Here is a 26,804-nt window from a genome sequence, read left to right as displayed (position 1 = left end):
GAAAAAAAAAATTTTTTTTAAGTCTCTGGATCAAGGAAGATTAAAATAGAAAATTCTGAGAAGCAGCATTCAAACTCTTAGAACTGCTTGTTTATAAATGAAAAACTTCAGGGTTCTGAACCAAGGTTTAAATATTACTCCTAGAGCTTAAAACTGCAGCTCCTAGAACTTTCCTGGTGGTCCAGTGGCTAAGACTCTGTGCCCTCAAGTCAGGAGGCCCAGGATCAACCCCCGGTCAGGGAACTGATCCCACATGCTGCATCTAAAGATCCTGCATGGTAGGACCTGCCACAGCCAAATAAATAATTTTTTTTTTTTTTTTAAAGATAAACTGGAGTTCTTTTGCATCTTCCCTCATCACTGTCTTAAGAATTTATAGCTTGTGAATCCAGTTACACTCAGTTAACGTTTCAGGATTTATGGACCTTTCTAAAGGCAAATGAACCACAGCAGCTGTCTGGCTTAATGGTATTTAGGAATATCAGTACAATCTCCAAGCCCCTCATAATTTACAAGAGGAATGAGTTACTTATCTGAACATGCACAGGAAGTCCTTTAAGTAAATAATTACAAAGCAAGCAAAATGTCCTGATTAGATTGGGTGCTTCTGCTAAGAAGGAAAGGAAACGAGTATTTGAAATATGCCTGTAGACAATTTTCCATCCTTCCTCAGAACAAAGATCAAGACTGAAACTATCCTACCACAAAAAGAAATCAGATCAATGAATTTGCTCCAAACGACATTTTTGGCGGCACTTCAAAGAAACTTCTCCTTACCTATTGCCATTGGCTGGAAAGGCCATTGTGCCTCCCAGCAAACCATTTCTGATCAGGGGAATAGATAGAAAAGACTATTTCTGGGATTTCCTTGGTGGTCCAGGGGCTAAGACTGTGCCTCCAATGCAGGTGGCCCAAGCTTGATTTCCAGTTAGGAAACCATTCCCGCATGCCGAAACCACAAGTTGCATACCACAACCAAATATTCTGAATGCTGCAACTAAAAGGGCCCACATGTTGCAACTAAGACCTGGGTGCAGCCAGGTAAGCAGTTTTTTAAAAAAGAAAAGACTTTATTTCTGAGACATGGTTTCCCCTCTCTTCCAAATTCTTTCCCTTTTAACCTAAACTCCAAGTATAGCTGAACTTCTCAATCCAGAAGCCCGCTCAAGTGTTCCCTGACAAAGCCCTCTAGGGAGATGCTTCTAGACCTCTGAAAGCTTAGCAGTCCTACTTGGGTTAACGTTTCTGACCGAGGGAAGGAAATTAAGCACCTACCTCCCAACCCCACATGGTTCCTAATATAATGGTAGAACAAGTCAAGGGGTTGAGTAATTTGTGACTGTTTGCCCTGGTGTCAGACAAACCTGGTGGTGTGGACAGAACGTGGCTCCCCAAAATTCGTATGTTGAAGCCCTACTTCCACTGTGGCTGTCTTTGGAGATGGTGCCTCTAGGGACGTAATTAAGGATAAATGAGGTTGTAAAGGCGAAGGCCTGATCTGACAGGATGAGTGTTCTTACAAGAAAAGACACCAGAGAGCTCCCTTGCTCAGTCTTTTCACAGTCATGCACAGGGAAAGGCCCTGACAGAAAGCCGGGGAGACGCCCACTGTCTATAAACCAGGAGGAGACTTTTCACTGGATACTGAACCTGGCCCTGATGGCAACCTTGATCTTGGACTTCCAGCCTCCAGACCACGAGAAAATTAACTTCTGTTGTTTAAGACACCCAGTCTGTGGTATTTCGTTACAGCAGCCTGAGTAGATTATTAATAATACACCTGGTTTTGAATTCCAGCTCTGCCGCTAATTTGCATGAGTCCACAGTTGTGCTAAGCTTCATTTCCTCGTCTTCAAAACAGTGATGATAGGGGCTTCCCTGGCGGTCCAGTGGTTGAGACTGTGCTCTCAATGCAGGGGCGGGGGGTGCGGTTTTGATCCCTGGTCGGGGAACTAGGATCCCACATGCAACGCTGTGTGGCCAAAAAACGAACAAAATCACACCTACACAATAATTCAGTAGGTTCCTTTAGAACTCCCAGTGGATGTGAAAGCCCACGAGAGTATGAGTGGCTGACCTTCCTATCTGGCTTTCTTCTAATGCCCAGTGCAACGGCCAAAACAAAAAAGGGGATAAAGACAGTAGCACCGCACTCACAAGGTTGTTGTAAAGAATAAATGGAATAAATTTTCTATGTAAACTGTTCAGCACAGTGCACGGCACGTAATCACTCAAATGTGATTTTTTAAATGGTAATAACTACTTTGGTTTTTATTTTGCAACAAACTCATGCCTTTCACTACAGAGTAAAATATCCTTTCAACACAGTTTCAAGCACCTAGTTTGGGTAAGAGAATGCTGGAACCTGAGAAAGTAACAAAAAACAGTGAGATGCTTCCTGTCTATTTGGGGAGAGGACTTTCAGACTTTCACACCGACAACCAAAACAACGATAAAAGTTCCCATTTGCTGCGCAGTGACTGTGTGCCAGACCCTATGGGCAGTATTTTGCATGATTCCATCAAATTAAACCCAATTCCACCCATTTTACAGATGAAGAAACAAGATCACAGAAAGAGAATTAAGAGCAGGGATTCAAACCCAGGTCTGCCTGCAAAGCCTGTGCTCTTAGGGGGGTTGAACCAGCCATGATTAAGTACCAGCCACAGGTACTGACCAATCTTTACAAGAGGGGCCATGTACCAGGGCCTGCACCATGCCAGCCAAAGCAGAATTTGATCCAAGACCCCGTTTCCAAAGTCTGCTGATACAGCTCCACTGGGCCTAGGGAACGATCACTCCCCATTGTGGGAACCAGGGAAGAAGGCCTGGGAAGTGGGATCCAGACAAGCTGAGAGAACCTGTGTTGGGTGTCCCCAAGACCACCCTCAGCTTCACTGACTCAGTAGGAGAACCCACAGGACTCGTATATAGTCCTGCTCATGGCTACGATTTATCACAGCTAACGGATACAAAGCTAAAGTCAGCACAGGGAAAAAGCACATGGGATGAAGTCCCACCAAAACAAGGCACAAGCATCCAAGGTTCCTCTCCCAGGGGAGTCACAGAAAACACACTGAATTCCCCCTGCAACAAGCTGTAACAACAAAAGTGTGAAACTGCTGTCTGCAGGGGAAGCTTGTTAGAGACTCAGTACCTAGAGTTTTTCTTGCGTGCTGGTTATATAAGCACTCTTTGTTTAGCATGTGCCAAAATTCGACTTCCAGAAAGAAAACAGGTATTCAGCATTGCTTGCCTGAACAGCATAAACTAAGATCATGGCATCCAGTCACATCTTTTCATGGCAAATAGATAGGGGCGGGGGTGGGGGTGGGGAATGGAAATAGTGACAGACTTTATTTTCTTGGGCTCCAAAGTCACTGCAGATGGTGACTGCAGCAATGAAATTAAAAGAAGCTTGTTCCTTGTAAGAAAAGCTATGACAAACCTAGACAGCATATTAAAAAGTGGAGACGTTACTTTGCCAACAAAGATCCATATAGTCAGAGGTCCAGTAGTCATGTACAGATGTGAGAGTTGGACCATAAAGAAGGCTGAGCACCAAAGAATTGACACTTTCGAACTGTGGTGCTGGAGAAAACTCTTGAGAGTCCCTTGGACTGCAAGGAGACCAAACCAGTCAACCCTAAAGAAAATCAACTCTGAATACTCATTGGGAGTACTGATGGTGAAGCTGAAGCTCCAATACTTTGGCCACCTGATGCAAAGAGCCAACTCATTGGAAAAAACCCTGATGCTGGGAAAGATTGAAAGCAGGAGGAGAAGGGGACAACAGAGGACGAGATGGTTGGATGGCATCATTGACTCAAAGGACATGAGTTTGAGCAAACCCTGGGAGTCAGTGAAGGACAAGGAAGGCTGATGTGCTGCAGTCCATGGGGTCACAAAGAGTAGGACACAACTGAGCGACTGAACAGCAACAATTTGTTGTACAAATAACTTAGGTAGAGTGAGCCACTCTTATCAGTTCTGGAAATAGGGGAAGTGTTAGTTGCTTAGTCATGTCCGACTCTTTTTGACCCCATGGACTGTAGCCCTCCAGGCTCCTGTGTCCATAGAATTCTCCAGGCAAGAATACTGGAGTGGTTTACCATTTCCTCCTCCAGGGAGATCTTCCTGACTCAGGGATCAAACCCAGGTCTTCTGCATTGCAAGCAGATTCTTTACCGTCTGAGCCATCAGGGAAACTCCCCAAATCCAAGTTCCCAGGACCAACCAAGGGCCAACCTTGTGAGCAGGACTTTCTAATGATGTTTGATCTTGGAATTCTCTGGTGGCTCAGACGGTAAAGCGTCTGCCTGCAATGTGGGAGACCTGGGTTTAACCCCGGGTCGGGAAGATCCCCTAGAGAAGGAAATGGCAACCCACTCCAGTACTTTTGCCTAGAAAATCCCATGGATGGAGGAGCCTGGCAGGTTACAGTCCATGGGGTTGCAAAGAGTCGGACACGACTGAGCAGCTTCACTATAGCTTCACTTGATCTCGGAGCAGCTGAGTTAACTGTTTTCTCCACAGAAGCCAAGGGGCAGTCCTGTCACAGTCGAGGGAATTATATGACCAGTAATCTATAATTGCTAACGGGCTTTTTCCCGTCTGCTTGACCGCCATCAGGGAAAAAGAAAGATGCTGCTGAGTGACCACCTAGTGTGTTCAGTGGCAAGTGACAAACAGCTTCAGCAGACTAAAGCTTTGCTTTAGCAAAGAATTGCTTCAGTTCTGTCACTTTTGATAACATGTTGGTTATATCAGATGGGGCCAGATGAAAAAAGAAAGAGACGACACCATCTTTTCCTTTCTAGGGGGCTGCAGTTGGGAGGCAAGAGAAAGTCAGGAGAGTTGAGAGGGGTGAGGGCTCCAGGCAGGAAACACACAGGGCGTTGGTGGTGGAAGGGTCTGCCATCAGAGAGGGGTGAGGTCTTGGAGGAATTAGAACATGCCCTATCTCAATGCTGTGGGGGGAAAGGGGAGATGGTACTTGACCCTGGTCCTTGCTGTCATGCTGAGATTCAAATGCTGTGTTGACTATCTCTGGATTGTTTTTAAGAGAAGCTGGAACTGGGATTTTAACAGGAAATTTCCCTGGGGTTGCCCATGGAAACATACAAGCAAGAAAGAGCTAAGTCAGTTGGCGAAAGGAGAGAAGCGAGAAAGGCTTTTGCAGAGGAGGTGATGTGAGAGCAGTAAGGTAAAAAATAAGACAGTTCAGGGACTTCCTGGTGAATCAGTGGTTAAGACTGTGCTTCCAACGCAGGAGGACATGAGTTCGATCCCTGATCGGGGAACTAAGATCCCACATGCCAGGTGGTATAGCCAAAAAAAATTTTTAAGTAAAAAATATTAATGGAGTGTACAATTCAATGGTTTTTAAAAAAATGAGACAGCGTATCCGGTGGACTGAGGAAGGAAGTTAGGTTACAAATTATACCTGTGATACCGCAGATTTCAGAGATTCAGACAGAGCTGGGTTTTGCATCTGGAAGTTCCTCTTACTTACCGTGTGACCTCAAGCAGTTAAGTACATTTTTCTCATCTGTAAGACAAGCATAACCATAGCACCAGCCTCAATCATGACAAAGTACAGATACGACATCAAGATTGAAGAGGATATAAAATAATGCAAACAAAGTGCTCAGCACAAGGCCTGGCGATGCACTCAGCAAATATTCGTGGGACGCACAGAATGACGTGGGAGCAGAGAGGAGCGGCCCCCAACCTTGACCAAAGGTGAGAGGTGGAATCACAGAGGCTTCCTGGAAGTGGTGCCCCATGGGAAGCTGAATCTTGAAGGTTAGAAGGCATTTGCGTTTTCTGGTAGGTTAGGAGGAGAAATGGCATGTACGCAAGTGAAGAAGACTCTTACTGCAAGGAGGTGACAGCAGGAGCAAGGAGGGGGTAGGGATGCTGTTGAGAAGGAGGCAGCCAGATCAGGAGGGTGTAGACAACTAGAGAAAGAGAGACCCAGCTGGAGACTTGGGGAGAGGTGACAGCTCATGGTTTCTGATCGAAGGCAATATGGTGGTGAGGGGACAGTAAGTAGACAGATCCAAGAGCATTCTAGGAGGTGGGACCGTTAGGACTCGGCAGATAATTGGCTACGGTGAGGGCTGGGTAAGGGGACCTCAAGTGCCTGGTGTGAGCACTGGGGGGATGAGGAAGCCTAGACCTAGGAGGAGGAAGCTGCAGCTTGGGGTAGGGGCTGAGGGAGGGACTGAGCTCCATTTGGACAGGTTGGCTTTGTGTCCTTGGAACTTCCTGTAGATGTTCAGTAGGCAACTGGAGGATGCCAGCAGCTGAGGAAGAATGTCTGGGCAGGGCAGAGAGATCTGATGGATGGGCATTTTACACTCCCCTCTCCTGAATCCTCCAATGGGCCCTTTCAGGCAGGAACTATCATCCCCATTTCACGGATGGAGAAATTAAGGCTTTTAAGAGCAGAGCAGCTGTTTTGAAATTGGAACGTGTGCTGAGGAGATGGTGTATTGAATTAAGAATATACAGATTATGACCTGCTGATAAATGGGGCACAGAACACCCACATGGGGTCTCAAGGTAGTTCCCTCAGCATCTGAGCTCCCACTTTGGGGAAGTGAAACCCATGGGGTGATTTTGATTGAAGGCAAAGTTTCAATATGCCCACACAAAGGAAGTAAAGTCACAAGAATTTTTACTTATAGATCCAGATGGGGGAGTGGGCGTTTAAATGAGTGGGGGAAGGGCAGTCCTCAGTCTCACATTAGGAGTGAGCTGGAGATAGAGAGCAGGGTGTATATGCTCAGATGCTTAGTCGCGTCAGACTCTTTGCAACCCCGTGAACTGTAGCCCGCCAGGCTCCTCCTGTCCATGGGATTCTCCAGGCAAGAATATTGGAGTGGATTGCCATGTCTTCCTCCAGGGGATCTTCCTGACCCAGGAATCGAACCCACATCTCCTGCATTGCAGGCAGATTCTTTACCACTGAGCCACCTTGAAAGCCTTAGAGAGCAGGGTAGCAAGCACTTATCATTATAAAGTAATTGGGGTGGAGATCACTAATTTTTTACTTAACCACTTAACTCTTAAGTGGTTACTTTAAAAGGTACCCTGGGAAAAGCAAAGTGGGAACTGAACAGCAAGTACCCCAAACTCAACTCCTTATCTAGATGTTCAGACTCTGGGTGTGGGCAAGGTTATAACCCTGTAAAATGTCTGGGCAGCAACTCAGAACTCCTTGTGTTTTTCTCATCATAGAAGAGAGGTTGAGTTCATTAACTCTGCCCTTCTTTTATAAGATTGTTTGGTTTTCTGGATCCCTTGCTGTTCTGACAGGAGTGCAATACTGCGGTGTAATTCTGACACTAACCATCCACAGCTGGCATCAGACTCACCAGGTTTAAGGGCACAGGATTGGGTCAAACAAGATTTCCCTTATTTCAGATGCCAGCATCAAGTGGGGTCACCTATGCTTATGACAGACTAGCTACAAATCCAGGAAGTTCCCCTGACAACTTTTAGGTTCAACAGTTCACTGGAATGATTCCCAGAATTGAGGGGAAGTTATGTTTTGATTACAGCCTCATTGTAAGGGTACAAACGAAAGGGTACATCTTATGTCTAGTATAAGATGTAGCGGGGAAGAGAGGTCTTCCTAAGTGCAGAGCTTCCATGCCCTCTCCCCATGCGTTCAGAGTGCTTCATCCTCCAGCATATCTATGTGTTCATCATCAGAAAGCTCCAATGAGCTCTGGCATCCAGAGTTTTTACTGCGGATTTACTGTATAAAACCAGCCTAGACAGCATATTAAAAAGCAGAGATATTACTCTGCCAACAGAGGTCCGTCTAGTCAAAGCTATAGTTTTTCCAGTAGTCATGTATGGATATAAGAGTTGGACCATAAAGAAAGCTGAGAGCCGAAGAATTAATGCTTTTGAACTATGGTGCTGGAGAAGACTCTTGAGAGTTCCTAGGACCGCAAGGAGATCCAACCAGTCCACCCTAAAGGAAATCAGTCCTGAATATTCATTGGAAGGACTGAGTTTGAAGCTGAAACTCCAATACTTTGGCCACCTGATTTGAAGAACTGACTTATTGGAAAAGATCCTGATGCTGGGAAAGATTGAAGGAGGGAGGAGACGGGGACAACAGAGGGTGAGATGGTTGGATGGCATCACTGACTCCATGGACATGAGTTTGAGTAATCTCCGAGAGTTGGTGATGGACAGGGAGGCCTGGTGTGCTGCAGTCCATGGGGTCGCAAAGTCAGACACGACTAAGCGACTGAACTGAACAACTGTGTAAATATTGTTGACTTAATCATTGGCCATGTGGTTGGATTCGATCTTCAGTCTCTTTTTTTCTCTCTGGGTGCTGGGTTGGCTCAAAACCCCAACCCTCTAATCACATAGTTGGTCTTTTTGAAGACCAGCCCCCATCTGGGATCACCTCATTTATTAGCATAAACTCAGAAATGATCCATAGAGCTCATAATACACACACACCTATCAGTCAAGTAATTCTCAGGATACAGAAACACCCTCCAGAACCAGAGATAAAGGCCAAAATCTTTGTTACATAACAGTTGCATTTCTTCACGAATTTTAAAATCATTTTGTCAATATCTGCAAAAAAAGCTAGAATTTTTATAAGGATTGCATTGAATCTGCAGATCAATGTGAGGAGTATTCAATATTAAAACAACAATATTGGACTTCCCCAGCAGTTCAGTGGTTAGGGCTCTACCTACCAATGCAGGAGGTGTGAGTTCAATCCCTGATCAGGGCCTAACATCCCACATGTCTTGGGTGCAGCAAAGAAATTTTTTTTAATTTAAAAACTATTAAACAATATTAAGTGTTCTAATCCATGAAAATAGGCAGATTTTTCATTTATTTAGATTGTCTTTAATTCTTTCAAATATGTTTTATAATTTCAGTGTAAAAGTCACATGCTATTTTGTTAAGTTATTCCTGAGTATTTTACTCTTTCTGATGCTCCTGTAAATGAAATGATTTTCTTAATTTCAGCTTCAAGATTATTTATTGCTAGTGTACAGGAATACAATTGATTTTTAAATGTAAATATTGTACTATTTTAAAGTAGAAACAGGTATCTGCATTAATGATTTTAGTGCCTTGATGCAAGAGTTTGGGTTCATAAAATTCTCTCCTGAAACTATCTATCTGCAGACCTGTTCTGCCAGATTTCCCAGAGCAGAGTGCCTCATTCCTGATCTCTGCCCTGAAGTCCTTTCAGGGCAGAAAGTCAGCTACTGCAATGGCTAACGACCTAATCCTTTTAAAGCCAGATGATGAGTGACATTCTTTAGTTAGCATCTGATTTAGGCATCAAAGTAATACTGGCCTTGTATAATGGATTGGGAAATTTTCCCTCCTCTTCTATTTTCTGGAAGAGTTTGTGAAGGATTGGTGTCAATTTTTCTCTAAATATTCAGTAGACTTCACTGGTGAAGCCATGTGGACCTGGTCTTTTCTTTGTAAGAAGATTGTTTATTACTAATTCAGTCTCTTATCATAGGTCTATTCAAAATTTCTGTTTCTTCTTGAATCTGTTGTATTAATTTGTTCATGAATTTATCCATTTCATCTAAATTATCTAATTTGTTGGTATACAGTTGTTTGTGGTTTTCCCTTATAATTCCCTCTTTCATTCCTGATTTTAATAATTTGAGTCTGTGCTTTCTGTCTCTTGATCTGTCTAGCTAACGGTTTGTCACATTGCATTTGCTTTTTCAAAGAATCAAGTTTCTGTTTCATTGATTTCTCTAGATTTTTAAAAAAACTGCTTATTTATTTGGCTGCACCAGGTCTCAGTTGCAGCATGTGGGATCTTAGTTCCCCAACCAGGGATAAAACCCATGCCCCCTGCCTCGGAAGTGTGGAGTCTTAACCACTGAACTGCCAGGGAAGTCCCTTTTCTAGTCTTTATTTATTTCAGCTCTAATCTTTATTACTTCCTCCCTTCTGCTTGCTTTGTATTTAGTTTACTCTTCCTTGTTTCTTTTTTTTTTTTTAATAACTTTATTCATTTCTGGCTGTGCTAGTTGTGGCTCACGGGCTTAGCTGCTCCACAGCATTTGGGATCTTCCCAGAGTAGGGACTGAACCGGTGTCTCCTGCATTGGCAGGCGGATTCTTTACCCCTGAGTCACCAAGGGGGCCCCCAGATGCTGCTTTTGAGAAGGGGGTCCTCTATTTGGAATGTCATTGGCAAGCCCTGAACATATAAGTTTCTCTCTGTCCTATAGAGGTTGTTGTGTTTCTTTAAAGCAGGAACATCAATTTTTTTAGGGATTGTGATGGTTAATTTTATGTGTCAGCTTGACTAGGCTGTGATTTCATGATAGCTGGTGAAATATTATTTCTCAGTGTGCCTCTGAGGATGTTTCTGGAAGAGACTGGAATTTGAATTGGGGAACTAAGTAATACAAATGGCTCTTTGATGTGGGGGGCATCCTCCAATCCACTGGGGGTTCTGGTGGTGGTTTAGTGGCTAAGTCATGTCCAACTCTTGCAACCCCAGGGACTGTAGTCCGCCAGGCTTTTCTGTCCATGGGATTTCCCAGGCAAGAATAGTGGAGTGGGTTGCCATTTCCTCCTCCAGTGGATCTTCCTGACCTAGGGATCGAACCTGCATCTCCTGCATGGCAGGCAGTCTCCTGCATTGCAGGCTGATTCTTTACCGTCTGAGCCATGGGGGATCTAATAGAACAAAACGGAGTAGAAAGGGCAAATTGGCTTCCTCTTTCTGCTTGAGCTGAGACACCCATTTTCTGCCCTTGGTGCTCAGGCTTTCGCACTCAGATATGGACTCACATCAGCAGCCCCCTGATTGGCAGGCCTTCAGACTCAGACTGAATTACATCATTGGCTTTCTGGTTCTCTAGTTATAGAGGGCAGATGGTGGGACTTCCTGGCTTCCGTAACCAAGTGAGTCAGTTCCAATAATAGATCTCCGCTTATATATATATATATATATTCCTATACATCCTGTAGTTTCTGTTTCTCTGCAGAACCTTGACTAATGCAAGAATCTTCCCTCAAATATGCATTTGGAGGATGCTCAGCAGAGGGGGGGGGGGGGGAAGTTTCTATTTCCTTATGGAAAGCAGTGATGATATAACTAGTTTTGGAATCAATCAAATATTTCCAGAACCACCATTATTAACTGTGAGACCTTGAGATTGGTCCTTCACCTCTCTGAATCTTAGCCTCTTATTCTGCAAAGTGGTGATGATGAGAAGCAGTGCCCTAGCACATGTGGGTGTTAGTTGCTCAGTTTTGTCAGACTCTTTGTGACCCCATGGACTATAGCCTGCCAGGCTCCTGTGTCCATGGGATTCTCTAGGCAAGAATACTGGAGTGGGTTGCCATTTCCTCCTGCAGGGGATCTTCCCAACTCAAGGATCAAACATGGGTCTCCTGCATTATGGGCAGATTCTTTACCATCTGAACCACCAAGGAAGTACAGAGTTGTGGTGGAGTTAATGAGAAGCAGTGCCCTATCATAGTGCCTGGTAAATAGTGAGTGCTCAATAAATGCTCGCTGCTGATGTTTGCTTCTTTTGACTTCTTGTTTTTAACCTCATGTCCTACTCCATCTGGGTTGATATACAATGAGGTGCAATGGACACAAACATTCAGTCCATTGCATCTCATTGTGTTGAACATGTTTATTTTAAAAACACTGTCAGCAATTTTCCACCTAGGAATCCATTTACCTACTTGCAAATATATACAAAAAACTTAGTCAGATTTGTCTACACTTAGCCTTACAATGGGGCTTTCCTGGTGGCTCAAACGGTAATGAATCCACCTGCAATGCGGGAGACTGGGTTCGATCCCTAGGTTGGGAAGATCTCCGGGAGGAGGGCATGGCAAACCACTCCACTATTCCTGTCTGGAGAATCCCCATGAACACAGAAGCCTGGCGGACTACAGTCCCATGGAGTCGCAAAGCATCGGAGACGACTGAGCTACTAAGCACACACAGCCTTAGAATAGAATTCCACTCAACAGTTGAAAAGGAAATGAAGTAGAACGCTACGCTATGTGTCCACATGCAACACAAGTGTGAGTTCTTGGTGGGCTTTGACTGAAGGGCATTGACTTTGGTATAAGCAACTCAGACTAGACAACGGTGCCGTCTCCTGAGACGGGAAACACGGTCGTGATCAGTGGTTGGGATGGCCAACTCTGCTAGCCCTTTAGCAACCAGTTGTCTCTGGATGCCCCCAGAGAGACGCTGGAAGGCTTGCCAGTACCGCTCAGGAGAACTCCGAGGTTTTCCCTGATCCTCCATGCTGTTTCCTCTAAAGTGTCACCAACTTCATTTACATTAAAGCACCGTAGACTGGAGAAGGAAATGGCAACCCACTCCAGTATTATTCTTGCCTGGAATGGTCCATGAACAGAGGAGCCTGGCGGGCTGCAGTCCATGGGGTCGCAACGAGTCGGGCACGGCTGAGCGACTAACACTATGTGCCAAGAAGTGTTCTAACTTAGAACTTCCAAGAGCTCTAGAGGTTTTAATTCATTTACTTCTCCTATCAATCTTAAGAATATAGGTACTACTGTTTTCGGGTTTTACTACTGAGAAAACTGAGGTAGAGAGGTTACTTGAGGATTTGAACCTACGACCTCTTCTAGGTAGAGCCATCCTCCAGCCCCGAAGACTCGGCCGGGCAGCCATCCTGTTTGTAGTCCTCAAGGACTTCAGCTCCCGGCAGCCCTCGCGCCAGCAGTTCGCCACACACAACAAATCCCGGCGTGCTCCGGGCGGCTTGGGGTGGAGGGTTCTAGAAGGCGTGACGTGGGGTCGGGAAGCGGGCTCAGAGGCGGCTACCTCTCGGCAGTAGCTGTGGCCGCTGCTGCCGGGCCCGGGGGCGCGGACGGCCGGGGCCGCGGGCGCAGTCTCCTCGTCTCCCCGGCCATGGCGGCGCTCGGCCGGCCGTTTAGCGGCCTTCCCCTGAGCGGTGGCTCGGACTTCCTGCAGCCGCCGCCGGCCTTCGCCGGTCGGGCCTTCCCGCCGGGGACGGAGGGCGCCGAGCTGGTCCCGCGGCCGGGACTTCGCGCCACCCCGAGCAGCTCAGGCGGGAGCGCCGCGCGCGGACGGTGAGGAGACTGGCTGACGGCGGGGGCGGATGTGGGCTCCGGCACGGGCTAGTTGACCCTTCTCGCGACCCTCGCGGGGGCTCTTCAGCCTCAAGTTGAGGATGAGGAGATTGAGCCCCACAGGCGGTTGCCGTAAATCGCGGAGGTCGCACAGCGCGGGGGTCCGGTTCCGACCTCGGCGCGCGTGCGCCCGGAGAACTGAGGAAAGGTCTGCTCACCCAGGGCGTGCGGGGATGGGAGCCGGACACACCCGGGCCTGGAGCTGCCCTGGGTGCGCACACGCCTCGCTCCCTCCAGACTGCGGCCCGGCAACTGTTGTTGGTAACTTTCAGCGACTCTCTGACTCTTGAGTTTCCTCATCCGCAACTTGGGAGAGAAATGGGTCCTTCTAGTTGGATCATAAACTAAAGTGCTCAGCGCAGTGCCCTCCCCGATACGTTTTCCCTACGCTGGTCGCCCCAGTTTATCTCCCCTGGTCTTGACAGAATGAATTTAGATTTCAGTCTGACTTTGTCAGGACCAGCCAACACTTTTACCTGACTGACCGTGTGACCTGTATATCCATCCCACAGGGCAAGGGAGGGGAGAGTTGATAGTAGTGGGGTGGGCAAGATTATCGGAGCCTGAAAGGGGATGCTGAATGTACCAGCTCAGTAAATTTCTCAACTGACTGATTTTTTTTGTTTAACAGTATTTCAGCTCACTGTAGAAAGAAACACAAGCGAGAGGAGGAGGATGATGAGTAAGTTTCAAGTGCTTTTTCAGTCACTTAATGGTCACTTAGTTTAACCTATTTTATATCCATAACTATTTAAGTGAATAGGTGGAGCATTAGGTGTCTCTGAAAGGAGGCCCAAGGAACTGATAACATGGGTTACCTTTTAGAGAAGTGAGCTGGGCAGGTCGGAGGGAAGCTTGTTACTGTATAAGCGATTGTCATGCTTGAACTTTCAGGCATATGAGTGTTATTACATGCACAAAATTAAAAGAAACTCGCAGAAGGCAAAATCTTATGCTCCCAGTTCTCCCCAGAGGGTTATCCTTATTGCCTGTTTCCCCTTATGGAAGATAATGTAAAAATGTTCAAGTTTATAGCTATATAATTCTGGTTTTTTACATTTATTAGTAACATACTGTTCACACCGCAACACTGGTGTTTTCATTTGACTCTCCTGTAGCTTGTTGCATATGGACACATAGAGTTCTATCATTTCTTTTTCAACAGTTGAATGGAATTCTGTTGTAAGGCTAGAAATAGGTAATTAACCAGTCTCCCGGTGATAGATTTCTAAATTAATTTTAATACTAACAAATCTAAAGTGACCATTCTTAAGTTCCTTGTGTTTGTAATTAGATAAATGGATTCCTAGATGGGAAATTGCTCAATCTTTTAAGTGTATGCATTTTGAATTTTAAGCAAGAGTTGTTGCCAATTTATACTCCTTTAAACTTTGGGAACGCGTGTTTCTCCATCTTTTCATCAGAATTGTGTTTTCAAACTTTTTGATCATCACTTAACTGATAGGGAAAATACTGCATATTATAGGCAGGCAGTCTAAAAAAGAAAATGAGTAAAAGACTTCCCCTAACGAGGATATAAAAACGACCAAACAAATGAAAAGATATTTGACCTCATCAGTCTTGAGGGAAATGCATATTAAAGGCATAGTGAGAAACTACTCCACTGCCAGATATTGGAGGGTTCTGTAGCACCAGGAACTTACAGACGCTATTGGATGAGAATGTAAATTGCTACAACACTTTGGGAAACAGTTTTGAATGAGTTGAAGGCACACATACCCATTTACCGAGCAGTTCTTTTTTTGACTACGCATGCTCATCAGAAGATATGTACAAGAAAGTTTATGGCATCCTTGTTCATGACGGCTCAAAATTGGAATGTCCCTTAACAGTATCTGGACATAATAAATTTTTGCTGAGTTCAATTCAGCAAAAAAGAAACACTGAACCACACTTACCAACCCAGATGTGTCTTATAAGCAATAGTAGGAACAAAAGAAACATAGCACGAATGTATACATATTCAAAGAATTCCTCATATGAGGGTCAAAACCAGGCAGAACTAAACACTTTTAATATTGAATATTTACATACATGATAATGTATATTTTTAAAAATGAAGTGGTTACTATAAAAGACAGTGTATACTTAAAGGGAGGAGGGAATAGAGTACCATTTAGGGATGCTGACAGCATTCTGTATCTTGAATATTACTTTCATGGATTTTTGTTTTATAATTATTATATGTACTTTTATGCATGCAGGCATTTTATAATGAAATTAGATCATTGTTCTATATTTTGTAAATTACATGCGATTTTGAACATCTTTTCCTTTAAGCCATTTGTGTTTCATTTTGGGTGAATTCTTCATGTTTCTGCAGATCTTTTATTGACTTATTGGTCTTTTTCTTATTAATCTATAAGAAATCAATTTATTATGTATGTTGTGTTTTCCCCAGATTTGTTGTCTTTCAACTTTTGTGTGATTTATTTTTTTTTTTGCCAACAGAAACTTAATTTTCTCACCAGCTTGATACATAGACCTACAAGACAGTAGGTTGGAAAGTTGCCTCAGTTTAAAAAACATCTGAGACTTCTCTGGTGGTCCAGTGGTTAGGACTCCATGTTTCCAATGTAGGGGGCGTGGGTTTGATTCCTGATTGGGGAACTAAAATCCTGCATGTCACGTGGCATGGCCAAAAAATTTAAAATAAAAAACCTCTAGACCAGGCAATATTTATGTTCTTTATAGCTTTGGGATTGCTGTGGATGCACAAGGACCTCTTTGGTTTTATCTTTTGAAAGTGTGGAAGTGTTGGTTGCTTAGTCATGTCCAACTGTTTGTCATCCCATGGACTATAACCCAAGACTCTCCTCTGTCCACAGAATTCTCCAGGCAAGAATACTGGAGTGGGCCATTCCCTTCTCCAGAGGATCTTCCCGACCTAGGGATGAAACCGAGGTCTCCTGTATTGCAGGCAGATTGTTTACTATCTGAGCCACCAGGGAAGTTTGCTAGGAGATCATTAAATAATTCTAATGTCATAAATAAAACATTTGAAGTGTAAAAACCATTGACTTTATTTATTTATTTATTTTGTAAAACCATTGACTTTAAAAGTTAACCATCTTTAATGTGCAGATGGAGAGATTGAGGCCCTGCGAGGATAAGGGACTGGACAGTTGGATGTCGAATGCCCAGAAGTGTGTTGCCTGCCTGCCACTTCAGTGGCTCTTATCAGAACTTTAAAGTCTTTTATATCCCATTTTCTCTGGGACTTAATCATCATCGATCTCTAATTATTTGCAAAGTAGACCCAGAGGCATGAAATTTTTTAGCCCAAATTGTTAGAGATCAGAACCCAACTCTGATACTCAGTTGCATTTAATAGTTTAATTGTTAGATATGGTAGGAAATTACCTATTCTTCCTAAAGTTGTTCTCCTTCTTAGATGATTTCCTATGTGTATAACTTTTTGTTCTGCTTTCCAAAACATCAGATACTTTAGAACTATCCAAATATTACAGAAGTGTTTAATTTATGGAGAGACATTCTTAATACTTATGAGTTAAAACTAATTATAAGCTAAATATATGATTGAGATTGTGCTTGGTGATGCCCAGGCAATAACATACTTTTGGTCTGAATACTCAGAGCAGGACTGTTGTGTGTTCAGGACACCCCTCAGTAGTAAAGCATCGGCCTGCAGTGCAGGAGACTCAGGTTCGATCCCTGGGTCAGGAAGCTCCCCAGAGAAGGAAATGGCAACTCACTTCAGTTTTTTGCCTGGAAAATTCCATGGGCAAAGGAGCCTGGTGGGCTACAGTCCATAAGGTTGCAAAAGAGTTGGACATGACTTAGTGACCAAACAACTAAATGTTGGGCATGTTGTAGTGCTTACAAATACTAGTTGGTGTTAAGAGCTTTAGCAGTTGAACTTCCCTAACAAGGCAGGAGGTTTTAGTGAGAATTGTCTATGAAAAGCATAGAGGATACAGCATCTGTCTCTGGGATCTGGTACCCAAAATACAGCTCATCTCATGTGACACTTTAGAGGGGGCACTTAAGTTTTCTACGTTCTTGTTTCCACATGTGCAAAGCAATCTGAATTGAACTCTTACAGTCTCAGTGAAATATAAAATTTTCTAGAAAGTGAAGATAGTTTATGTTGCAAGCTGGGAGAAGTGCACCCCATTAGGCAGGGACCCATAGAGCAAATGACAGCCTCTACCATTTTTGGCGAGAACCAAGAAATTAGCAATGTCATCTGCACCTGTAGTACTTGCTGCAGACCTGATGAAGCATGTATTTTTGCCCTAAGGGAATATAGGATGTCTGCAGACCACCTCCTCATATGCCCAGTAATGGAGCAGCAGCAGTATGAAAAAATATGGCTGGCCCTGAATTGCTACTTTGTGATTCTTGGTTTCTTTACTTCCCACTTGACCTTTCCAGAGCTGAGTAAGTAAGAATGACTTAAGTTCCCATATCAAACGCTTCTAATCTGGAAAGGCAAAATCTTGCAGGTGCAACCTAATTTGACAGATGTTAAGGGAAACATCTCAGGGCGGCTGTGAGAATGACAGAATAGAAAATGCATGATTTTCCATCTTGTAATCACATACTGTCAAAAGTTAAGAGTTTTTTTCATAGCAGAATTTGATTAGCAATGGCGGTGATACATGTCTCATTTATATTAGGATTTTCATTGATTATCTTTTTTCTTTTTTCAGTTGTCCAGTAAGAAAGAAAAGGCTAACTGAAGCAGGGCTCTGTGCTGGTCCTAATGACTGGATTCTTTGTGCACATCAGGATATAGAGGGTCATGGAGTAAATCCGTGCACTAGTGGCCTTTCTGCACCTGGCATGTTAGATGTTATTTGTGAAGAGATGGATCAGACAACGGGGGAACCACAGTGTGAAGTTGCCCGAAGGAGGCTTCAGGAAATTGAGGACAGGTAAATGGGCAGCATATCTGGCTGGCTTCTTGTTCCTATGTAACATCTCCGCTCTTTGAAGTTAGTCTAATTCATCATTTGGTGATTCCTTAATCTTCAGCCTGTCAAACTATAAAAATCACAAAGCTCAAAGTTTGCACTTTAAATGTTAAAGTAAGCGTTTCTCATAGAACTGTACTAAATATTTTCATTTACTATCTCTGAATATTAATTTTTTGGTTTATGCGGGTTTTAGCCTTCAAATTTGGCATCTTTTTTTGTCAAACATTGAACAGCTCTTTTGTATATACTTCTTTCTCTCCAAAGTAGAGTCTAATACTTTACTTGACCTTTTGCTGTAGCACCTGTTGAGTTTATCTTGTTTTATTTTAAAAATTTTGTCCAATTAATAGTATATAAGTTTAACCAAATAATTTTCCTTTCTTTGCATCTGCCTTTGTTTAGAATAATTGACGAAGATGAAGAAGTTGAAGCTGACAGAAATATTAATCGTCTCCCCAGCCTTGTCCTTTCTGATACCATGAAAACAGGTTTAAAGAGGGAATTTGATGAAATCTTTACAAAGAAAATGATTGAGTCCATGTAAGTTTTGGTTTCTGGTTTCCATTCAAGTCTGATCTTTTTAAAAAACCCTTTTAAATTTGTTTTTGGCTGTGCTAGGTTCTCACTGCCGTGCCCAAGCTTTCTGTAGTTGCAGCAGTCGGGGCTGCTCTCCAGTTGTGGTGCTTGTTGCAGAGCACAGGCTTTAGGGCGTGCAGGCTTCAGTGGTTGTGGTGCACGGGCTTGACCCTCAGCTTGTGAAATACTGCACCAGGGATTGAACCCATGTCCCCTGCATTGGCAGTCAAATTTTTTACCGCTGGACCACTAGGGAAGTCCCCAGATATGATCTTAGAAGGAAGACCCAATATCTCTAGACACTTCCTGATCACCAACCGAGTGAAAGCTCAGTAGGTTTTATGTTTAGCCCAGGTTGGAGACCTTTTCTTAGTTCATTGGGGTGAGCGTAATGCTGTGCAAGTGGGAATTGGAAGTTCACAGGAGTGGCTGCCTTGTCTATTTACTCCTGGGTTGTTTTGAAGTCCAGAAATGCACTGATAGTCTAATACTTGGGAATGGGAGGATTGGCAAGAAAGAACCCATTCTTTCAAATTACTGTGATAGGTTGTAGGAACCACACTTGAAAACTAGCTGTTTACGTGGCTCTCTCAGTTATCTTGGACCATTAAGACCTTGGAAAACTGAAAAGTTTACCAGCAGTCAAAAAAAGTTATCACAAAGGCCACAGTCTAGAGCTCATATTCATATCTCAGTGTGTGGCCCCTCAGGCCTTTAGCTCTAAGAGCCATTTTGCTCTTCATTTAGACCATTTGATGAGCTCAGTTATCTGGTTTCCTTTGCCATCAGAGTAGAAACACACAAACAGCAAGTGAGCAGAATAAACTCACAATTAGTGAGCAGTGACAGTACAGTGTAAGGACAATAGAGGAAACAAAAGCAAGCATAAGAGCCTAAAAAGCAAAGCAGCCTGGGCCCCATTAACATAAAACTAATGACAGCCTGTAATTAATAATAATGACTATGGTCTCAAGTGGCCCTTACTCTGTAAAATACAATTGTCTCTCAGTATCCATGGGGGATTGCTTCTAGGACCCCTACAGATACTAAAATCCAGGGATGCTTATGTCTATTATATAAAATGGTCCAAATCAAAACTCCACAGATATGGAGGGCCAACTGTAGTAGGCAAGGTATAAAGTGCCCTGTAAGTGTTTCCTAGAAAAGACTTTCCGCAGACTTGGTACTGTGAAGGTAAGTGTCAGATATCTGAAAACTTCTCTTAGGCTACTAGTCCCACTCGTGCTAGGTAGATGACTGTCTTTAGACACTGGTTTCTCCTACTGCTGGATGTTAGCTCACGGGAGTTTTGCCTTAGCTTCCTAGCTTGAGCTTATAATTAACTACCCAGCCCTGAGGGTGGGTAAATAGTTTAGCCACGAGTAAGCAGGTCATATTGCCCTCCAGTGTAAAGCATTAGCACTTTCTGCTCTTGGTAGTTTTCCAGAAGCTAACCTTTGCGGGGTGTTCTTCATTGTTTGTGTTTTATCTTGCCTTGCTCTTGGGTCCCAGAAACCATCAAACCATCACTAGATGAAATAGATTGGGAGGTGGTTGACACAGACAGTGACTTACTGCACAAAGCATTATATACTTCATAGCTGTACTAAAAAGCAAAAGGCTTGCTGAGATATTTTTAGTGTGTTTAGCCAGTGTTTCTTTTTATTTATAATGGTTTAGTACAAGATAGTAACCCATATCTAATACTAACCACAATTTAAGAAGAAACTATAATGTTAAATCAAGGGCCTCTGTTTCTCATATTAAACATTTATATTCTAATCACAGCATCAGTGCAACCAGTTGGTTTGCTTACAGTGCATGCAGAACTCTAAAATTTTATGTACTTGAGTGGCCTTTGTAAAGATAAGTTTGGATTGTCATAATTCTGTTTTGATCACATCGAATCCTTTTTTTTTTTTTTTTTGGCGGCTGCCCAGATCTTAGTTGCGGCACACAGCATCTTTTAGTTGCAGCATGTGAACTCTTAGTTGCATCATGTGGGATCTAGTTCCCTGAACAGGAGTGGAACCTGGGCCCCTGCATTGGGAGTGTCCTCCCAATGTGGAGCCCCTGGCCCACCAGGGAAATCCTCCCATCAATTTTTTTTTGGGTTTTGTCATACATTGATATGAATTAGCCATAGAGTTACACGTATTCCCCATCCCGATCCCCCCTCCCACCTCCCTCTCCACCCGATTCCTCTGGGTCTTCCCAGTGCACCAGGCCCGAGCACTTGTCTCATGCATCCCACCTGGGCTGGTGATCTCTTTCACCATAGATAATATACATGCTGTTCTTTCGAAACATCCCACCCTCACCTTCTCCCACAGAGTTCAAAAGTCTGTTCTGTACTTCTGTGTCCCTTTCTGTTTTGCATATAGGGTTATCGTTACCATCTTTCTAAATTCCATATATATATGTTAGTATGCTGTAATGTTCTTTATCTTTCTGGCTTACTTCACTCTGTATAAGGGGTTCCAGTTTCATCCATCTCATTAGAACTGATTCAAATGAATTCTTTTTAACGGCTGAGTAATATTCCATGGTGTATATGTACCACAGCTTCCTTATCCATTCGTCTGCTGATCTCCCATCAATTTTTATATACTAGGTGGCAAACATTAGCTTTTCAACGTATGTCTTTTATTTCTGTTTTGTAAAGTTGTTGATACAAATATGTATTTCCTGTCTTAGGAGCCGTCCTTCCATGGAGCTTGTGCTCTGGAAACCTCTCCCTGAACTCCTTTCTGATAAGCCAAAGCCGTCATCTAATGCTAAGAACTACACAGGAGAGAGCCAAACTAAGCATGCAGCTGCTGGCACTGCCTTTCCTCAGAGAACTGAACTGTTCTTGGAACCTCGGCCAACAGGGTTGCCTGTTTACAATAGTTTGGAGACAGCTGCTTGCACAGAAGAGGAGATGGAACTCTAGAAACCAGTTTCTACACTAAAGTTGTCATGTTGCAGAGGCTTATGTGTTCAGTCATGAGCCTGCTTGTACAGTATAGGGACTTGAAAGTTTTGAAACGGGTGTAATACCTCCACCTGTGATTTGGGGTGGGACTCTGATTTTGGGTAGCCATTTCTTGAAATTCAACTTCTTGCCAAGGAAACTTGTCTCAAGGGAAAAGCAGTTTTCTAGGGGGCTTATTAAAGCAATGTGAGAGTACATTCTGCAGAGTCAAGTATAGAAGCTGTATGTGACTTTTAAGTCATCTGTCACATTGTCTCAGTCATTCAGATACTTGGAGAATATTCAGACACTTGGGTTGAAAAAGATGCATTAAAAAAAAGAGTGCTCTCCCTACTACAAGTGTGCCCTGACGGTTGAGCCACAATTTCATCTTCAGATAAATGAGCTCTGTTTATAATGGTGACTAGATATTACTGGGGAAGAGGAAGATGACAGTAGCTTAGTCCTATTGCTGGGGAATTTAACAGAGGCTCTGAAACTTGTATATTAGTTGTCAGTTCAGTGTAGCTCTACTGATTAAATAGCCAGTAGTGTTGTGGCTCCTCTCCTTGCCTCTGACAATGCAGTGGAAAATACAAAGAAAAGGTTTTTCCTCCGAGGCTTTTTTTACCCTGTGCTACTGTTGCTCCTGGGTTTCCCTTGCATAATTGATAAACCCAGCTCTTCAGTGATGTTTACAGCCTAATTAACTTTGATAGTTTAGAAGATTGCGAGGTAACCAATGTGCAAACTGGCTCTGGGAGAAGCATCCTTAAGTAATCCTGAGGAAGTGCCGTATCAGCCCAGCCCAGCATATTATTTCAGTAGTTAAAGAAATGTGCCTGTAGAAGCAAGTTGTGGAGGTTTTTTTAATGTTAATTTAGGAAATGTTGACTGATATAATTAACTGGGCACATACAAGTGACATTGAGATTTACTGAAATAGCCAGTTTGCCTGGTGCTTCAACTCTTTGTGCAGTAAGCCTAGAAGTTACTAGAGAATAGCTTCCTGCCAGCCAGAAATCATCATCTGGAGGACCCTACCCAGGCCCAAGGTGTCCTCTGAGAGGAACCAGGATTGAAGTATTTTTTTTTTCTCAGGAACAGCTCTTCTGTGTGGCAAGGACTCAGTAGTACAAAGTAAAGTGACCGTCCCTTTAGTGGTACAGAATACCCACTATAACTTATTAAATGAGTGTAATACTGGCCCTTTTATCAGGCAGCAGGAGACCACCCCAGTTCTTTTTGTTTCCTGGGTTTCTTTTCTTTTGTAGGAATCACATACCTTGTGTAGAAAAAATGGTTTATGCCAAGTAGAGGTGACTTGAGGAGGCAGCTCCCAGGCAATTTTGAAACCCATGCCGAAGTCCCTCCCCTTGTTACAGATGGCATAGAAGTCACAAGTCTGTTAACTGGACTGTTGCTTCTCCTGCCTGTAGTTCCTGCTTTTTCTATTTCTGTCTGGATAGTCAGGAAAAGATTTAATGTTTAATATTTAAACAAAATATTTAATGTCTACACAGTAAAATTATTCAGACTTCAAACCAGTATTGAAACCAGTTGGAAACCAGCTACTAGTTTCTTAATCTCAGATTTAGAGATGAATGTAAACTGTTCTGTTGAAATGTGCACGTGTTTGATTCAGCCATGTCAAGAATTGCCTCTAGGTCATTGTTTAATGGGACCAACTTGTAACATTTGTAGCCTTAAATAAGTCTCCAGCTAAAAAGTTAGTTCTGCTACAGCTCCTAAAGAGGAAGTGACTGCCTGGAATTTGGAGTTAGTCCCAGTGTTGGGGTGAAGAAGAGATGACAGTTTTCCAAAGAAGGACACACACACACTTAACACTGTCCTCTGTAGGGGTGTTGGACAGGCCTGGGATCCAGGTCTGTACAGTGAACAGTAGGAAAGAGCCCTCTGAACAAGGCTCTGATACCATGGCTATATGTAGGAGAGAACTAGCAGGATTCCGTTAATTAAAATCCAGGCAGAACTTGTTTCAGGAGTCATTTTATCTGACATGATCATTATTTCTGTGGGAAACATGGATGTTCAGTGCGCCTTTTTAAACTCGCATTCATTTGTACAAAAATTTTCTTCTTCATCCTTGTGGTGCTTACTCATCTGAGCCGTCTCCACAGGCCCCATGACTTGCTTTGTTTCCCTTTTTGTAGGGTAAGGCTTCTGTTTTTGCCTTAAGGTTTCCCTCGGGAATTAACAGGTCTTTTCATTTTCTAAAACTTATACAGCATGGATCAAACATTGGCTTACTATGCTAATGTGTGATGAGAAAAGCTTATCTAAAGCAGGTGAGCTTTAATGAACAAATGTATATTTCCTCTGAGTTTGATTAGGATGTGTGTGGTTTTGTTTTTTAATTAAAAGAAAGTCCCGTTCTCACAGATATTAATAAAAAATTGCTACTCATTCTTGAAAAGGTGCAAATGTCCAATTTAAAAAAACAAAAAAAGTAGGGTGGTAGCTCTAACCATGAGAAGAATGTTTACCAGCAGGTTCATTGATTATTTTGGATCTGGAACTTGGCTTTGTTTTTTAAATAGTGATAAGAATGGTGGAATACTAGGAAAGTTCTGGAAGATGCTGTCAGTTTTACTTTAAAATGAATCTGGTGTTTCTGTATTTTATTGTTTTCAATAAAACTTCTTAAGTGTTTTGGACTTTTTGAGTATTTGTATTCCTGCATTTAAGTAAATTGAAATCAGCAAGTTTGGAAAAGTCCAGGGGGTAGGGAAAGTCCTTAATGTTGAGTAACATGGTCCTTCGTTTCTTGACTTGACAGGTCACTGGGTGGCAGTGTTGCCTGCATGTTTACAACCATTATTAGATAAATGTGGATCCCTATTTGTGGGTGGGCAGAATTTTCAATGCAGTTGCCTATTTTACCGGAATTGAAAATCACAGCTAAAAGTTACCTAATTTATTTTTATAGATTTGAAAACTAAGCCTAAGTAGATAGTGACAATTTAGTATAATCAGTTCGCCAGGTCCAGGGTTTTTTCTATTTGACCGGTAGTTTTACAGACAGTTTTTTGACAGCAATACCTAACATGTTTAGTCATTGAAATAAACTACTGTAAGGTATAGTTCAGGCGATGATAACTTTAAACGCCTTGAGGGAATATAGTTGTATATATATCTGTTTGGTTCAAATACTCTTTTATCAGTGGCATTTGAGAGATGAACTTAATGCAGTTAGAATAGATAGGATGTTGTCTTTAAAAACTGGTTAGCAGGTAAACAAGCCAGTCTTCCTGTCCCTTCATTAACTTTAGAAGTCACAGGGTCAAGACTGAATGTCTTTGAAGATGAGCATTTGATGCCATAAAGTATTCCTGGTGTAGGAATTACTTCTGCCTACAGGTCTGTTGCTACGTTGCCTGTACCCGCAGCACACCTGCTACAGAAGCAAGGAGGCAGGCACACATCAGTGTCTGAAGGTTCAAGGGATTGGTGTCTAGCCATCTGTCACCTGTTTCTTTTAATCAGAACTGTGGACAACCATTTGCTTTTAATAGCAATCTTGCTTTGGTTTTGTGGGGAAAGATCCTGATTTTCATTTTTTAACTATTCAATTTAGTGTTTCAATGTGAAGATACCCGTGAATATCAGGTGTTTTCTCAGGTTCTGAGCATGGTGTTTTAGTAATTTTCACCCATCTGTGCAGGAAATGAAAACTCAAATAATCTATACTCTTGTGTGTTATTCCTGTTAATACAGCTGTTTCTTTCATGTGATGTCACTGAATGTAAATTATCTGAACCCCAATCTTCAGATGCTTGTTCTATAATTTTGAAAGCTAAAACATATCTGTACCTTTGCTTATGTTGTTGTTGAGTCACTCAGTTGTGTTCAACTCTTTATGACCCCATGGACTGTAGCCTGCCAGGCCCCTCTGTCCATGGGATTTCCCAGGTAAGAATACTGGAAAGGATTCCTATTTGCTTCTCCAGGGGATCTTCTCAACCCAGGGATCAAACCCACATTTCCTGCTTGGCAGGCAGATTCTTTACTACAGAGACACCTGGGAAACCCACATTTACTTAAACAATCCCTAAATAGATTCTCAGCACTTAAGTTTTCAGTTCTAGAAAATCAGGTGATCAGTTTTTAATTGTGGGGACAGCTGGGGGCTTGTTCTTATATTTACAAAACAGAAACTCAGAGCTTAAGCAAGTTTGCATTGCTAGGCACTAGGATTGAACTCTGGCTTCAGTGACGGTAGATTGTCTTGCCTACTAGTGTGCTAGGTATGCTCCCAGTCACACCAGAGGCATTCCCCTTGTATTAATATACTTGGTTGAAACCATAGCCAGCTGTGCCTTGTTACTTGGGATTCTTTGAATCCCATCTCATTTGGTCTGCTTTCACTGACCTCCCCAGAGGTAGTCAGTAAATATTGGCATAGAATGCTGGCATGGGTGAAATAATTTTTATGAACTAGGGAACTCCTTTAGTAGCTTGTTAAGTGGTTTCCCAAGGAAAAGAGGCAGCATGATGAGGTTAAATCTGTAATTTGAAGGTCATATTGTCTCTAGGATATTTTCTTGAACAGGTTCATTGTTTTGTGAGACATGTTCTATAGTGTATGTAACTCTTTAAAGATTAAAACCCTTCCAAAGTAGAATAGGAGATAACCATCAACTTTTGGGATGGTGCCTGGCTTTGTACTAGGTGCTTATAATGCATCATTTACTTGAATCCTCTAGTAGCCTTTAGAGATACTATCATACCCCTTTGAGGTGGGGAAATAAGGTATTTTGAGATGAGGAATTAAGTGGTATTTTATGCCCAAGATCACCCAGCTAAATGGGTGGCGGAGTTGAACTCAGGGAGTCTGAGTCTAAAAAATGCTCTTAATCTCTGTAGTATCATTAGCAGTATTGATACTTAATAGCATGACCTGTAACAAGATGTTATGGCAAAACAGTTGTTAAGTGTTCTTAGCTCTACCATTTATCAGCTGTAATATCAGTCAGTTAGGCTGAAGAAACTGTCTCAAATATAGTTACTGGTCAGAGTGTATTACTTTGGGCAGCCAGGAACTGAAGCAGGCGGTAATTAGGGGGGAAAGGCCTTCACTCACTGTAAAAAGTGGCTCAG

At 42.9% G+C, this 26,804-nt stretch overlaps 1 protein-coding gene across 4 annotated transcripts; it reads left to right on the top strand.

The window, feature by feature from the left end:
- The first annotated feature begins 5,516 nt into the window (after window positions 1-5,516).
- On the top strand, window positions 5,517-25,516 carry CCDC117 (coiled-coil domain containing 117). 4 transcript variants are annotated; one of them, XM_061141622.1, is made up of 5 exons: window positions 5,525-5,745; window positions 13,819-13,869; window positions 17,885-18,109; window positions 18,554-18,691; window positions 21,425-25,516. In XM_061141622.1, the coding sequence occupies exons 1-5, from the start codon at window positions 5,636-5,638 to the stop codon at window positions 21,660-21,662; spliced, it is 762 nt and encodes a 253-aa protein (XP_060997605.1). In that variant the 5' UTR covers window positions 5,525-5,635; the 3' UTR covers window positions 21,663-25,516. The 4 variants fall into 4 exon arrangements, with proteins under 4 accessions (XP_060997606.1, XP_060997605.1, XP_060997604.1 ...); XM_061141621.1 differs by lacking the exon at window positions 5,525-5,745 and adding an exon at window positions 12,931-13,127; XM_061141623.1 differs by lacking the exon at window positions 13,819-13,869 and having other exon boundaries at window positions 5,517-5,745.
- The last annotated feature ends 1,288 nt before the right edge of the window (window positions 25,517-26,804 follow it).

This window comes from Dama dama, chromosome 5, assembly GCF_033118175.1.
Source record: "Dama dama isolate Ldn47 chromosome 5, ASM3311817v1, whole genome shotgun sequence".
Lineage (NCBI taxonomy): Eukaryota > Metazoa > Chordata > Mammalia > Artiodactyla > Cervidae > Dama > Dama dama.
This window is presented reverse-complemented; position numbering and strand designations above follow the sequence as displayed.